Source organism: Balaenoptera ricei, chromosome 20 (assembly GCF_028023285.1).
Source record: "Balaenoptera ricei isolate mBalRic1 chromosome 20, mBalRic1.hap2, whole genome shotgun sequence".
Classification (NCBI taxonomy): domain Eukaryota; kingdom Metazoa; phylum Chordata; class Mammalia; order Artiodactyla; family Balaenopteridae; genus Balaenoptera; species Balaenoptera ricei.
The window spans coordinates 13,210,311-13,227,401 of record NC_082658.1 but is presented as its reverse complement, the minus strand read 5'-3'; the positions used below and the strand labels follow the sequence as shown (position 1 = coordinate 13,227,401).

General features: G+C 42.6%; 1 protein-coding gene across 5 annotated transcripts in view; it reads right to left on the bottom strand.

The window, feature by feature from the left end:
- Positions 1 to 17,091, bottom strand: part of TBCD (tubulin folding cofactor D) — a 175,135-nt gene that overhangs the window by 147,203 nt on the left and 10,841 nt on the right. For 4 of the 5 annotated variants that reach the window (XR_009499404.1, XM_059906846.1, XM_059906847.1 and 1 more), the window contains exons 3-6: positions 9,072 to 9,169; positions 8,003 to 8,104; positions 6,594 to 6,740; positions 4,592 to 4,647 (exon numbers count right to left, since the gene is read on the bottom strand). Coding sequence is in view for 4 of the 5 variants with exons in the window: in XM_059906846.1 (XP_059762829.1) it covers positions 4,592 to 4,647; positions 6,594 to 6,740; positions 8,003 to 8,104; positions 9,072 to 9,169 (403 nt within the window). In the remaining variant the exon portion in view is untranslated. Of the gene's footprint in view, positions 1 to 4,591; positions 4,648 to 6,593; positions 6,741 to 8,002; positions 8,105 to 8,375; positions 8,612 to 9,071; positions 9,170 to 17,091 lie in introns of those variants that run through there. The other variant, XM_059906849.1, reaches the window with a different exon arrangement.

Genomic DNA, 17,091 nt, shown 5'->3' with positions numbered 1-17,091 from the left:
TACCACAGAGCATCTGGTCTGAGAGTGAAACAGTACGGGTGAAGTGACAAACCCTATTTTATGTAAGAACTTACTTTGTGTGTGTTTTTAAATTAATTAATGGAAAAGTTAAATATTCACAAAATGGTGATAGAATTTAGCTACCTGTAAGAAGGAAAAAAATCTATCATATGTCCTATACCAAAAGAAATTCCAAATGAATTAATAATTCTATATTAAACAATAAAAAGGTAGAAAAATATAAATGATTCTTTGTAAAATCTCTTAATAGGGTAAGCCTTCAAACATAAAAGTAAAAATAACTAAATAAATAAAAGGAAAAAAGTTACTATTTTGACATTAGAATTAAAACTTTAGTCCAAAGAAGAAAGTAAAAGGCTACCAACCCACTGGAGGAAGTATCACACCCTCCTCTAGCTAACATCCTTCAAAGAGAAAGCTCATACGACTGGAGAAAAAGCACCAAGAAGCCCACAGATATTAGAAATCAGGTCACTACATGGGACATACAATGTCTGAAATAAGACTCATGTGTTAAAGCTCACCAGCGAGCAGTGAAATACAAACTAAATGTCAGTAATGAGCAAAACAATGCACAATCCAACTGGGGGAAGAGAGTTGTTCTTGAGGCTGCCCATGATTGCAGAAGTCCTGAAAACCCGCTCCCAAGAGTCACCCAGCAACAGGTGTACAGACTCAACAATGTCCTTGTGTCCTGTGACTCAGAAGTCCACCTCTAAGGGCCTAGCCTAAGAAAATAATCCCAAATACCAAAACAGGTTTACACCCAAAGCTAGTTATTACATCATTGCTTATAAGAGGAAGGACGTGAGAAAGCTGGTCAGAGTAACTAAAAACAGTGGAATCTAAAGGAGCCATTTAATCAACGGTAACGTGAAATTAAGTGAAAAAGCAGGTGCTAACTCAAAGAGATTGTGCTATGCAAACTCCATACAATAACAGCACAGAAAAACACCAAAAAAATACAACACATGTATTGTGTATTATTATTATAAATGTGTGGGGTTTTCCTAATTTTCTATGTTCCAAAATTTCCAACTTTTCTACTTGGAGCATACCTTGATTTTATAGCTAGATTAAAAATATCTGCTTTTTAAAATTAATGTAATCGATAAGAATAAAGGCATATCTTTCCATTGAAGAGTTTCTGTAAAATAACACTCATAGCCACACGTCTTGGCGTAAATGTAACATCAAAGTTACAGAAAATGCAGCTGATGTTTAAAGGTTCCAGTTAATGAAAGGAAATAGGTGCGGCTCCAGAACTGCACATGGTAAGAGGAAGCAATCAAAGCTGATGGCAGAGAGAGTAAGACAGGCAGCTCCCTCGTGAAATATCAGAAAACAGATGCCAGTGGGGACAAAGGGCACATGTGACCACTCTTCACACCCAGGGCCTCACTGTTAACAATCCACCAAAAAAGACAGAAATATGCGAGTCAGAACCTGCCCGTGAGGTGGGTTACTCAGAACAGCTCTAGGACCTGAGGGCATCCGCCCTTTCTAGAACTGAGGAAAACTGGCTGCACCTACAACCTGGCACACCGGCAGGAGCTGGGTGGAAAACGGGCCTCAACCTCAAGAACACTTGCTCGTCCGACCACTAGATGGCGGGGGAGCGTCCCGCCAGCAGTGGACAGGCAGCCAGGGTCCCCAGCTGCCACCTTTCTGGAAGACACCAGGGAGGGAAGAAGCGTTTAGGGTTTCACCTCCCCCACCCCACAGGTGCAATACTCCACCAGGTCAAGCTCAGCAGAACTCTACCAAACCCTCAGTACTGCTGGTAATAAAAGATAATAAACAATAAAGATATGTTTCATTTAGGGCTTCCCTGGTGGCGCAGTGGTTAAGAATCCGCCTGCCAATGCAGGGGACACGGGTTCAAGCCCTGGTCCGGGAAGATCCCACATGCCGCGGAGCAACTAAGCCCGTGCGCCACAACTCCTGAGACTGCGCTCTAGAGCCCACGAGCCACAACTACTGAGCCCGTGTGCCACAACTACTGAAGCTCGTGTGCCTAGAGCCCGTGCTCCACAACGAGAGAAGCCACTGCAATGAGAAGCCCGTGCACCGCAACGAAGAGTAGCCCCCTCTCGCCACAACTAGAAAAAGCCCGCGCGCAGCAACGGAGACCCAATACGGCCAAAAATATATAAATAAAATAAATAAATTTATAAAAAAAAAAAAAAAAAAAGATATGTTTCATTTAACAAATTTACTAAACATTTGTAAGATCACATGCAGTGTTGCTAAATACGGGGAAAAGGAGACTTCCGACTGGCTCAACCTTTCCAGTAGCTGCATTTAAAACCCCTAGAATGTTCATTCCACTTCTAGGAATTCATCCCTAAGAACCAATCAGAAATCCAACTCATACAAAAGGAGATCAGACTTGTGGTCACCAGAGGCAGGGGTGGGGAAGGGGGAACTGGAGGAAGGCAGCCAAAAAGGTACCAATTTCCAGCTGTAAGATAAATAAGTACTAGGTCTGTAACGTACACCATGATAAATATAATGAACACTGCTGTATGTTACCCATGAAAGCTGTTGAGAGTAAATCCTGGGGGGAGAGGCAATAAAGGGGTACGGGGAAAAGGGATTATTATGAGATTATATGAAATCATGTGTGTGAAACTTCTGAAAATTGTAAAGCAGTATAGAATTTAAAGAATCTTTCATTCAATTAAAAAAAAGGAGAGTAAATCCTAAGGGTTGTCATCCCAAGGAAAAAATATTTTTCTGTATCTTTAATTCTGTATCTATATGAGAGATGATGGATGTTCACTAAGCCTACTGTGATAATCATCTTATGATGTATGTAAGTCAAATCATCATGCTGTACACCTTAAACTTGTACAGTGCTGTATGTCAATTATATCTCAATAAAACTGGAAGGGGGACTTCCCTGGTGGCGCAGTGGTTAAGAATCCACCTGCCAATGCAGGGGACATGGGTTCGAGCCCTGGTCTGGGAAGATCCCACATGCCGCGGAGCAACTAAACCCGTGTGCCACAACTACTGAAGCCCACAGGCCTAGAGCCCGTGCTCTGCAGCAAGAGAAGCCACCACAATGAGAAGCCCGCGCACCGCAACAAAGAGTAGCCCCCGCTCGCCGCAAAACTAGAGAAAAGCCCGCATGCAGCAACAAAGACTCAACGCAGCCAAAAATAAATAAATACATTTAAAAAAAAAAACTGGAAGGGGAAAATACAGCCGATCAGGACAGTACAAAGTTTCATGTAGAGTATCCCAGGCGGTGCTAATTTTACTAACAAAAAGTCCCCACGTACAGTGAGGTTGGAGGAAGAATAGATCACACCATAATCGCATCTGGAAGACTGACCAAAGCTCCAGGCCTACCTGCCGGCACGTGGAACAACCCTGCAAGTGTACCCACGGGCCACAGACCAACATGCCCATGGGCAATGGGGGACAAAGGACAGAGCAGTTACATCTCTGGGGATGATAGTACATGTGAGTTTTATTTTGTAATTTTTTACTTTTATTTTCCTGAACACACGATTACTTTCACAGTTAGAAAGAAAGCCACGCTTTTTCATTCCTTGTCAAAACCATGAGAAGCCTCTGTCAGTGAGTTTCTCCTCCCCCAGGGTAAGCATCGCAGGCGAGCTCAGGTGTTTCCTCCCTCACTCCTAAAATCAGCTTCTTGCATTTAGGCTCTGCCCTCTGGTTTAGCCAGTACTTTCACAAATACCTCACCAATGCCCCCAACTGCCCCATAAATCAAGCATGTCTCTTCCCGCCTTGTGCAAGGTCACGGCTACACACCTAAGACAAGGTGACCCTGAAGGAGGTGTTGCCCTGTTTTCCCGATCAAAACATCCAAAAGCTTTTAGAGCCAATTTTTAACTTTCACAAATGTAGAGGGGAAAAAAAGCCAAATTTTCTAACTCGTTTATGCTATATACATACTTTAAATCACATGTCATGAAGAAGATTAATTTAGAAAAACTGCTTTCTTCCATTCTCACATTTCATGAAACAGGTCTACTCAGCTTTCACATGTGTCTTTGCCACTTTTTTGGAGACTCCAGGCCCTGCTGCCTGGGTCATCTTACCCAGCTCATCAGATAAACCCATCTTTGCCTGTTTCAGGCACAGCCTGTTGTTTTTAGTTAACACAGGATGTTTGGGGATTTTTATCCCAAGCCACAATGACACAATCACAGCCCATGATCCCCACAAACCATGGTGTGGACTGCTTTCTAAGTGACTTTCAAAGGCTCTTCTAACTGCCACCCCCCCCACCAAGAGGGGAGGCCTGGCCCCGACGAAACTGCTACACCTATTCTAAATCTGCGCTCCCTTGACGGGCACACTAACTCCTAACCCAGCGTCAGGTGACCCTGAGCCCCTAACCAGCACTGTCAGTGGTCACATCAGGTTCAGAGGTTTCCTGCACCCAAACAGCGTTGGGTTCCCTCAAGGAAAGCAGCAGAGTCCTCAGGACAGCAAAGACTTCCCCAAGCCTATGATCCCAGCATCCTCTCTGATGACAACAGACGCACACAGGTGACACAGACAGTAAACCTTCTCAGAAAGCACTTACTTGGACACGAGGACAGCAGCTGCGTCTTGGGCCTTGTCGCTGACGACCAGGTAGGACTACAAGGAAGCGTAAAGGACAGGCACCGTTAAACACACGATGTAGACCTCAGGGACCCGCTCAGCCACCTGGTCCCACACTCAGCAGCTCCACAAGAGCCCAGGCTCACGGACAGAGGCCAGATTCCAAAGCTGCACAAACCACTCATAACGTGAGCTCAGGGCTACCGCTGCCACGTGTGTGCTCACCCTCAGCAAGTGCCCAATCCTCATATAGTGTGTGGTTACACCCCTTGAAACCCACATTTGCAAAAGCAGCAGAAAAATGAAGAGTGTATGTTGTTACCAAGAGTGTGCACAGAACACTCCTGGAACCCACCAGCACTCTGGCATTCACAACAGCTAGGAGGCCCCGCTCAGACGCAGGAGGGCCGAAGTTTAACGCAATAATTACAACACCTTAAGAGGTTTCCACTTCTCATCTCAACTGTTTTCCAAATGATACACTTAAAAGATCTTTTTTCTGGAGGACAAATTGTTAGAAATTAGGTCCTCTCCCCAGGCAATCCCACTTAGGAGACAAGCACTCAAAGGGTTAATGGAACACAGCTAGAAACAAACCACCTATCTAGAAAAGACTATTTTAGAAATGAAGATACAGTGGAGCACCTTTTCCCTTAAAGACTCTGAGGGAGACGTCTACTTACTGACACAAGACATTCAGACAGTCCTGCTCAGGGGAAAAGCAGGTCCCAGAACAGCAGGACACCAGGGGCCCTAGTACACAGGGGCCGCGAGGAGCACTGTGAAGAACAGGCAGGGAGCCAAATCCCTAAGTTCAAATTTAGATCCGCCACACGTGAGAAAGTGAGCTGGCTAAGTCACTTATTTTTACACCTGTTGCCTCCTCAGTAAAATGAGGATGAAAACAGTGAACTGCCTCATTAAGTAGGATGAAAGGAGTTAATGTATGAAAAGCCTTTAGAACAGTGTCTGGCGCCCAGTAGGGGCTCAAAGAAGCTTAGTATAAGTAAGTGTCGGGGGCAGGCTCTAAGATGGGCCCTGGTCCTGCCCACCAGTGCCCATGTCCCGTGTAATCCCTCCCACGCAGTTGGAGGACACGCTGACTTGCTTCTAACCAAGAGAACTCGGCAGGGGGTAGGAAGTCATTTCCATGATTGGGTCACACGTGAGTGTGACATGCATCTTGCTACAGCCCCTGCCCCTTGCTGGCTTTCACAGAATAAGCTGCCATCGTTGGGGGGGGCAGGGTGGGTTCCGAGTGGCAAACAGCCAGCAAAGCACTGAAGCCCTCGGCCAACACCCTCGAGATCTGACTCCTGTCGATGACCATGAGAGCTTGGAAGCGACCTGCCCCCAGGCGAGCTCTGCCTGCAGCCTGGGGAGAGCTCGAAGGACAGGGCCCAGCGAAGCCACAGCCAGATTCCTGACCCACAGAAACTGTGAGATGATGAATGTGTGCTGTGTTAAACCATTCAAGTTCAGGGTAATATTTTCCACAGCAAAAGATAATACAATAATCTATGTCTACACATATAACATCTGTATCAGGAGAAGTTTGAAAAAATACACAAGTGTTATCTCTTGGTATTTGAGAGATTTCACCTTAATATTTTTCCTACTTTTTATTTTCTGATTTTCCTACAATGATCATGTATTATTTATGTAATGTTAAAAATTAAATTAAAAATTAGATTTTAAAGGGACCTTTAATTTGTCTTACCATTACCCCCCGAAACCTATCCTAAGCTATCATCAGAGTATCTGCACTATCTACAGAGAAATGAGTTTTGCTAAAGTAATTCATCCTGACCCCTTTAGGAATTATCAGTTTCATGGTAAGTTATGAAATGGAATTTCACTTCACTGAAAAAGAGTAACAATGGCTGAAGAAATAAACAAATGTCACAAGTGTACCTAATTAAGCCCTAATGGCATGAGAAAGGACACTGGTCAGCGGCTCATTACTTCACAGCCATACTCACCTCTGCTATCTGGAGGATACGGTCCATGGTGGACACTCGCTCTTGCCCAGGCTGATTGTGGAGGTTGCCGTCAAGGCGTGAAAAATCAAACGGGATCAGGCAGGTCACGGAGAGCCACAGGAGGAGCACGTAGCGGGTCTCCCAGGTCTACAGGGCCAAGTCAAAGCAACGTGACTCCTGCGCAAGGGCAGCCACGCAGTCCTGCCACCCCCTCCCGCTCAGCGCCCACCCAGGCCTCCAAACGCCAGGGCCTCGGAGCCAGGCTGCAGAGCACCGCACCCCACCACATGCCCTGGGGGTGCAGCCAAGAGAAACTGCAAAAGGAACGAAGAAAAATCATAACATGTCAGTCTAATGGCTTCTCATCACTGGCACCCTTCAGCGTGTAATCAGCTTTTCAAGAAAATGGAAAACAGAGAAAAAGATTAAAAAAACATAAGACTTAAGAATAAAGAAAAATTCTCAACTTCCAGTCACAGAGGAGTCAATAAAACAAGATTCTGCTTTGGTCCCAGACTCCCCATCAGAGGCATGAGAAGCAGAGGAGAGCAGGGCACATGCAGAGCAAGACAATTCCCTGAGTTTGCAGTTACAACCCGCGTGCCCTTCTGAATGCGTCCTGTGCCCAAGAGCGCTCCCCATCACGCTGGACTGCAAGGTTGGCCACTGGCGGGCATCTGGGAACCTGGTTTTCGGGGAACGTTCCCACCATTCCCTAACTGATGAGGGTCACTCTGTGCCCAGGCCGTTTGTACAAACCATGTGGCTTATGCTGAACACCTGCTTTCCTTCTGGGTTTTAGTATGTGCCTGGCAGAGTACCCAGATTACCAGCCCGCACAGAAATCGTGGGTGCCGGCCCCTACGACCTTCCTGGTGGACAACACCTCATACGTGTTCTCACAACTTGGTGCTGCGGAATCACAAGTGCCTTGCGTGACCCAACAGGGAGACGATTCCGGAAGCTCACTCCTGGTTTCCTTTGGACTTCGCCCCATGTGCCTTCTCCCTCTGCTGATTTTGCTGTAGTAAATCATAGCCATAAGGATGACTACATGCCAATTCTTGTAGTGATCCTAGGAAATCACTGGACTTGGGGTGGTCTTGGGGACCCCCAACATAGTTCTATTTTAAGTTAAAAAAATTTGGATGATGATATAGTTATCATCACACTGTATGGAGGTTTATTGTTTTCTTTATAAAGGGCATTTTTTTAAATAAAATAATTCAAAGTAACATACATAAAAAGAGAAAGCCAAAGGAATAAATGAAAAGAGAGGGAATGACACAAAATAGTACAAGATAAAACTGAAGGAAACAGGAAAGGAAGCTGCCAGTGCAGGAGCAGGGAAAACCAGGGAATAAGTCGGGGGGACAGGAAATGAAGAGGAGGAGGAAAGGGACACTCACTTCATGGTCTTTAGGATTCTGATCTGTAAACATATCTAAAACAGGCTTCACATCAGCTACTTCATGTGGAAATAAACGAAGAAATGTTTTATATCCTCGAACCTATCAAATAAAGACATTGAATTATTATATAATTAGAAAATAAAGTAGCAAAATTATTTTTTTCTCTATTACCAAAAATCACCACCTATGCCACCCAATGATCAAAGAGAATTACATCACATTACAGTGATACAACTTAGTAAGACTAAACAATAAGAAAGCTACCTTTACTTCTTAAATCATTTCATAAATATGTTGTCCCAATTTGACCAACCAATCTTGGTTCATCAGAAATATAGCTATGTTACAAACGAACAAGTTTTGCTTCTACCTTGATTATGAGGAATAAGTCCTCGGGAACCCAAAAGGTCCCAAATTCATTAAGGCTTCCATGAAACGCGGTGGCACTACACCTTCAGGAGAGACCCTGCATTCAACCGAGGGCAAGGAGTGTGCACACAGGCCTCCCTCCACCACACAGCAGGCCCCACAGAAGCAAAACCCCAGCCGAGATGACCAAGTCTCTCCCATGGTACGTATGGACCAGCACACACATCACCGGGGAGCCTGTAAGAATGCAGAATATCAGGCCTCACACCAGACCCACTTACTCAGAATCTGCATCATAACAAGATCCCTGAAAAGCCATCTGCACATCCATATCTGAGAAGCACTTCCACTTCCAAGTTTATTTCCTTTTTCCTTGTAAGAAACTTTTCTCAGTTACTCACATATATATACGTATATATGTATATATATATCCTCTCCGTCCCTTTCTGGCTAGCTGGTGCTTGATCCATTCAAATACAAGACGCAGAAAACAATGCTGAAAAGCACTGTTTCAGCCAAAGGGTCCCCTGGATCACTAACATCTGATCTCCAGCATGTGGTAAAAAGAGAAAGCATGAAACCCACAACTTTTGTATGAGAACAATCTTTCCTGAGAGATACCATTTTGGAAGGTACTTCTGAACCGAGTATATTAAGAAAGTGTTCTGTCAACTACAAAGTGCTATGTAAATATTACCTTGGTGATGATGTAAAGAAATTTAAAAGCCAGATGTACGAGGTCAGCCGGAGATTTCTTATCTCGCACAAATTCCAACAACAAGTTCATCATCCATTCTAGGGAAAAACATATATAAGATATTTCCTGTTAAACATCAACATGACATTAAAACAAAATGCCAAAAGAAAAAAGGGCTATTTAGAAATATAAGAATGGTTTAATATTAGTAAATCTATATAATCCAATTATCAATAGAGCAAAAGAAAAAAAAAAACACTTTCATCTTCACAGTTTCTAAAAGGGCACTAGCGTTAATACAACATTTATTCCTGCTTTTAAAATGTAAGGAAAATATTCTTATTTTTTATTATTATTCTATATCAAATCAATATCTAATACCATACTTTACAGAAAATACCTCTACAACTACTATGACCTAATAACAATCTGGTTCTAACCAATGTAATAAGACAGAAGAAAAAGGATTTCCACTTCCAGTTATACAGGAATAATTGATATGGAACTGCCTTACCACCAACAACAATCAGAGAACAGGACAATTATATTGTCAGACACTGGAACAACAGGCAGCACATGGTAAACCAACTGCAATCTACAGCCACCCAGGCCGTCCACCAGAAGGTAATTTTTAGAACCCAGTGCAGAGAGGGGGGGACTCAAGCATAGCAAAGACTGGAGTTCAAGGAGACTGAGTCAGCTGAAATTTGCAGGGCAGCATGCCAGAGGAAGCTAAGCAGAGAATGAGCTCTGGAAGTCTGCAGAGGTCCCCTTGAATCTTTGGGTGAATCTTCACAGGCACGGTGGTTAGTCCACTAGGCTGGGTAAGAACTGCCAGGAAGCACTAAGGCAGAGTTCCCATAGCTCATATAGGGCTGGCATTCAAATTCCACAAGGCCAGAGTGCAGAGTCCTTGTTGAGCACCCAGAGCAACCAGCAGACATTCCAGAAATGTCTCTCCTTAGTAGTAACGCTAAATTAGAGAAAAACAAGAGAAAAAGCTATACCTGCCCTAACAAACCTTAAAGGATATACATGATATACAATTAACTAAACTGTCTTGCCAAACTTCAACACTTTAAAGACAAAAAACTTAAACCCAACAACATAACCATCACAATGTCCATGATCCACTAAAAATTTACTAGACATATAACTAAAACTGCTGTGACCCCTAACAGAAGGAAAATCAGTCAACAGAAATGACCAGGGACTTCCCTGGTGGCGCAGCAGTTGAGAATCCGCCTGCCAATGCAGGGGACATGGGTTCAATCCCTGGCCCAGGAAGATCCCACGTGCCATGAAGCAACAAAGCCTGTGCACAACTACTGAGCCTGTGCTCTATAGCCTGTGAGCCACAACTACTGAGCCCCCATGCCACAACTACTGAAGCCCGCGTGCCTAGAGCCCATGCTCCGCAACAAGAGAAGCCACCACAATGAGAAGCCTGCGCACCACAACGAAGAGTAGCCCCCGCTCGCCGCAACTAAAGAAAGCCCACGTGCAACAAAGAAGACCCAACGCAGCCAAAACAATAAGTAAAAAAATAAATTTATAAAAATAAAAAAAAAAGAAATGACCAGAAATGACAAAGATGATATAATTACTAGATGTAAACTTTAAATACTACAAAATATCCTCAAGGATGTAAAAGAAAACATGAACAATATACAGCACGCAGACTTCTTAGTTGCAGCATGCAACTAAGATAGATATTTAAAAAAACAGAAGATATTTAAAAAACAAACAACTTCAAGAGCTGGAAAATAAGATCCAAAATGAAAAATTAAATGGGATTAATAGCAGATTAGACACTGCAGAAGAAAAGATCAGAGAACTTGAAGACACAGTAATAAAAACTTCTACCCTAAGGGGAAAAAGGAAGTAAACAACTAAACAGCTTCAGCAACACTGCCACAGTATCAAGTGTATCTGCAGATGTGTGACTGGAGTCCAAGGGGAGAGGATGGAGGCAAGGGCAAAAGAAATACCTCAAGAAATAAGAGGCACAAAATTTTCAAATCTGATAAAAACTATAAACCTATCAATCCAAAAGGTTCAGCAAACTCAAAGCAGGATAAAAAGGAAAAAAACCACACCATGGCCTGTCATAATCAAATTGTTGAAAACCAGCAGTAAAAAGAAAATTCTAAAAGCAGCCAGAGAAAAAAGCACACACTACACAGAGAAATAGAGATGAGTAAAGACAGACTTCCTGGGACTTCCCTGGTGGTCCAGTGGTTAAGAATCTACCTTCCAATGCAGGGGATGCGGGTTCGATCCCTGGCTGGGGAACTAAGATTCCACATGCCGCAGGGCAACTAAGCCTGCATGCCACAACTAGACATCCCACGCACCACAACTACTGAGCCCATGCACCACAACTAGAGAGAGGCCCATGTGCCGCAACAAAAGATCCCACATGCCGCAACGAAGATCCCACGTGCCACAACTAAGACCTGACACAGCCAAATAAATAAATATTGAAAAAAAAAGACAGACTTCCCATCAGAACCAATCAAGCCATATCTTTTAAAATGCAGAAAGAAAAAACTGTCAACCTAGAATTCTATAACCAGCAATATATCTTTCAAAAATGCAAGTGAAGGGACTTCCCTGGTGGTCCAGTGGGTAAGACTCCGTGCTCCCATAGCAGGGGGTCCAGGTTTGATCCCTGGTCAGGGAACAAGATCCTACATGCTGCAACTAAGAGTTTGCATGCCTCAACTAAAGACCCCGCATGCCGCAACTAAGAAGTCCACGTGCCACAACTAAGAACTGGCGCAGCATAAATAATTTTTTTTAAAAAATGCAAGTGAAGCAAACTATCAAACAAAAGCTGAAAGAATTCAACACCAGTAGATTTACACTAGAAGAAATGTTAAAGTAAATTCCTCAAACAGAAAATAACTACCAGACAGAAAACTACAATTTACAGAAAGCAAAGAATAAAAGTGGAAATAGTAAATACATGGATAAATATTAAAGATTTTTTTCTCATTTTTAAATTTCCTTGGAAAAATAACTGTGTTTAAAGTGAAAACAATACACTGTAAGATTATAACATACACAGAGGCAAGATGTATGACAAATTGGCGGGAGATGGGAGTCCTCCTATGAGGCTCTCACGTTATACACAAAACAGTGTGACATCATGTGAAGGTAGACTGTGATACATATTGGGGACACATATTGTAAATCCTAGAGTGATCACTAAAAATATAAAACAAAGGAACAGCTAATGAGACAACAGTGGAAACAAAATCAAATACCAAAAAATGCTAAATTAATACAAAAGAAGGTAGGAAAGGGTAAAGAAGAAAAAACATAAATGGGGCAAATACTAAGCAAAGAGCAAGAACTGAGAGCTACATTAAATGACCTAAACACTACAATTAAAAGGTAAGGATTACCAAACTGAATTTTAAAAATAGGAAGACCTGACTACATTCTCCCTACGTGAAATGCGCTTTAAAAATAAAAATGTAGCTAGTTAAATGTAAAAGGGATGGACTTCCCTGGTGGCGCAGTGGTTAAGAATCCACCTGCCAATGCAGGGGACACAGGTTCAAGCCCTGGTCCAGGAAGATCCACATGCCGTGGAGCAACTAAGCCCATGTGCCACAACTACTGAGCCTGCGCTCTAGAGCCCACGAGCCACAACTACTGAGCCCACGTGTCACAGCTACTGAAGCCTCCACGCCTAGAGCCCATGCTCCACAACAAGAGAAGCCACTGCAATGAGAAGCCCACGCACCGTAACAAAGAGTAGACCCCGCTCGCCACAACTAGAGAAAGCCCACGCATAGCAACGAAGACCACACGCAGCCAAAAATAAATAAATAAAATAAATAAATTTATTTTTTTAAAAAAAAGTAAAAGGGAGAAGAAAGATACACCAAGCAATCACTAACTATAAGGAAGCTTGAGAGGCCACATCAATATCAGACAAAATGGACCTCAGAACAAGGACTATTACAGAGAAAAAGAGAACTTTTTTTTTTTTTTGGCCACTCAGTTTTCAGGATCTTAGTTCCCAGACCAGGGATTGAACCCGGGCGCCCTGCAGTGTAAGCGCAGAATCCTAACCACTGGACAGCCAGGGAATTCCCAAAGAAGACATTTTATAATGATATAAGGATCAATTCATCATGAAGACTTAACCATCCTACAAGAGCATACATGAAATTAAAGAACTTCAAGATAAAGCAAAAACTGAGAAAACTGAAAGGAGGAAGAGACGAATCTATAGAGTTGAAGATTTCAATACTCCTCTCCCAAGAATTGATAGAACTACTGAAAAGAAAATCAGTAAGGACATAAAAGACCCAAACAACACTATTGACCACCTTATTTAAATGACACTTAAATGGCACTCCAACCAAAAGCAGAAAGACATTCTTCTCAAGTACACATGGAACTCTGAACAAAACAGACCCATATGCTGGGCTGCAAGTCTTAATAACTGTAAAAGGTTGCAATTTGCACCTAGGAAATGCAGGGTGAAACTACAATGAGATACCACTACACACCCACTAAAATGACTAAAATCAGGAAGACTGACAATACTAAGTGCTGATGAGGATGTAGGGTAACTGGAATTCTCATAGATTGTTGCTGGCAATGTAAAATGGTACAACCTTTACAAAAACATGGCATGTTGGCAGTTTATCATAAAACCTACCTTTACTATACACCCAGCAATTCCACTCTTACATAGAAATGAAAACATACATCCACCCAAAGAATTGTCTGTGAATGTTCATAGTAGCACTAGTAACAGCCCAAAGCTGGAAACAACCCAAAAGTCCATCAACAGGTGAAAGAATAAAGTATGGTTCAACAGAAAAGGAACAAACTGCTGGTACACATGCAACAACACGGATGAGTCTCAGAAATACTATTTCAACAGAAGAAACCAGAGAGTAAGTAGAACACTGGTTGCCCAGGGCCAGGGTGGGGGTCTTGACTGCAAAGGGACATGAAGTGACTTCTTGGGGTGCTGGAAATTTTTTACACCTTAATAGTGGGGAAGGTGCATACATCTGTCAAAGCTCAAACTGTATACTTAAAATGGGTGTGTTTTATCGTATGTAAATTATATCTCAATAAAGTTAACTCTTAAAAAAATTTTTAAAGGAAGAATGAAAAGGTATACCATGGATAAAGAGATCAAGTTAACATTATTTAAAAACCATATAATTATTTACCTTTTTAGAAAACTCAAAAGAAACTGAAAAAGTAGTGAAGTATTTCATTATACACTAAACCTTGAAAACATTATGCTGAGTTAAAGATACTAATCACAGAAGATCGTATATTGCCTGATTCCACTACATGAAATGCACAAAATACACAAATCCACAGAGACAGATGGTGGTCACCAGGGACTGGATGGAGAGGGAATCGAAAGTGACCGCTGATGATGAGTATGAGTTTCTTTTTGGAGTGATGAAAATGGTCAGGAATTAGTGGTGATGGTTGCATAACTCTGTGATATACTAAAAAACAATGAAGTATACATTTAAAAGGGTAAACTCTAAGGTATGTAAAAAAAAAATTTTTTTTTTTTTTTTTTGCTGTGCCATGCAGCTTGCAGGATTTTAGTTCCCTGACCAGGGATCGAACCCAGGCCCACCGCAGTGAAAGCATCAAGTCCTAACCACTGGACCGCCAGGGAATTCCCTATGGTATATAAATTATATCACAATAAAGCTGTTATTTTTTAAAATATGTGTGTATACATATATTCCATGACAGTGTTGCCATTTACAAAATAAGTATACGAAGTATATTTTCGCTGTACACCAGCAAAAATCAGTTAGAAAACGTAACAGTTTCACAAGCGCAATAAAAGATAAAAAACATACTTAGAAATAAACTTAAAAACATGTTTCCAGGAATCACCTAAATAAAATTACCACACTTTACTGAGAGACACAAAAGATGTGAATAATTTAGAGACACAATATTATGTTCTTAGAGAGGGAAACTCAATCTTGTAAAGATGTCAAATCTCCCTACATGAATTTGTGGATTTAACAGAATTTCAAAAGAATTTTCCGGGGGTGATAAAATAATTCTGAAGTGCACCTGCATTAATGAAAGGGCAAGACAACAGTGAGAAAAGTAAGAAGGTCGGATCCTGACAAAACAAATTACAATGCAATTAATGCAAACCAAAACGACAAGGATAAAAGAGCATAGAGCTAGATTAAGGGAACAGAACAGAAAGGCTAGAAACAAAGGCCAATATATGTGAGTATTTAATACACATTTACAATGGCATTTCACACTAGGGTTGGGGGCAGCCTGCTGGACTATTCAACAAATGAGGCTCACAATAGAGATAGGAAAAATAAACTTCTAAAGCATACTATCAAAGGCCAAACACAAAAGAAGAGCCTGATAGTTTTGACAATATACATATATTTTAAAATTGAGTACACAAAATATACTATGTAACATTAAAAGGAAAAAGCAAACATCATGAAGTAGGTCCAGGACCAGCATCCACGACTATTGTTTCCTTTTTCTAAAAGGAACCTTTCCCAGTTCACTTTACACTAAACTCTCAAAACTCATTCAGATCACTCTGAACAACTCACAGTAAGTGTTACTATTTTGTGATCCACTATGGAGACAGGTTTCGGGCAAGAATAAAGGCAGTGCCACAGGTCCAAGGTTGTGACTTAGAGAGACGAGTGTCACACCACCTTTCACCTCCTGAGCAATGGGCATTCCTAATGGGAACTGCCATGAACCCAAGATCGACCATAAAAGGTGGCCTGGGGAGCCCACCGCCCTGCCCTTCCCCTGCAGCACTGCCAGCCTCAGGCAAGCTCACGTCTCAGACATCAGAAGCATCTTCCCTGTACCTGGCCCTCACCTAGTACCCACCAATCTTCAGTTACCACTCATGAGGCCTGCAAGCTTTCCCAGGAAGAAAGAAGACAGGGCTGATCCCAAAGAATCCTAGAATCCAGAATTTAGAGGATTTGTAAAGCATTTGTTTAAAACAGCCTTGAGGACTTGTAGATTTCTCATCATCTTTAGTCTGAGGGTCTGAGTGGACTGTCTGCATTTAAATCTTGGCTGGAACACTAACTAGCTGTGTGTCCTTGGGTAAGTTAACCTCTCAGAACTCTGCTGCATTTTCTTATCTGTAAACTGTGGTTAATAATAATGACCTTCTGGGGCTTCCCTGGTGGCGCAGTGGTTGAGAATCTGCCTGCCAATGCAGGGGACACGGGTTCGGGCCCTGGTCTGGGAAGATCCCACAGGCCACGGAGCAACCGAGCCTGTGAGCCACAACTACTGAGCCTGTGCGTCTGGAGCCTGTGCTCTGCAACAAGAGAGGCCGCGACAGTGAGAGGCCCGCGCACCGCGATGAAGAGTGGCCCCCACTTGCCACAACTAGAGAAAGCCCTCGCACAGAAACGAAGACCCAACACAGCCAAAAAAAAATAATAAAATAAATAAATAAATAAATAAATAGTCACTCACCAATTTAAAAATAATAATAATAATAAAAAAATAGAGCATAAATAATAATGACCTTCTGGGACTTCCCTGGTGGCACAGCGGTTAAGAATCCGCCTGCCAATGCAGGGGACACAGGTTCAAGCCCTGCTTCGGAAAGATCCCACATGCTGCGGAGCAACTAAGTCTGTGGGCCACAACTACTGAGCCTGTGTTCTAGAGCCTGCAAGCCACAAGTACTGAGCCCGCGAGCCACAATTACTGAGCCCGCGTGCCACAAATACTAAAGCCCATGCACCTAGAGCCCATGCTCCACAACAGGAGAAGCCACCGCAATGAGACGCCCGCGCACCACAACGAAGAGTAGCCCCCGCGCGCAGCAACCAGAGAAAAGCCTGCGCCCAGCAACGAAGACCCAACACAGCCGAAAATTTGAAAAATAATAATTTTTAAAATTTTTTTAAATAAATAAACTGTGTGCAAAAAACTAAATAAATAATAATAATGATGATCTTCCACAGGTATTACGAGATTACTG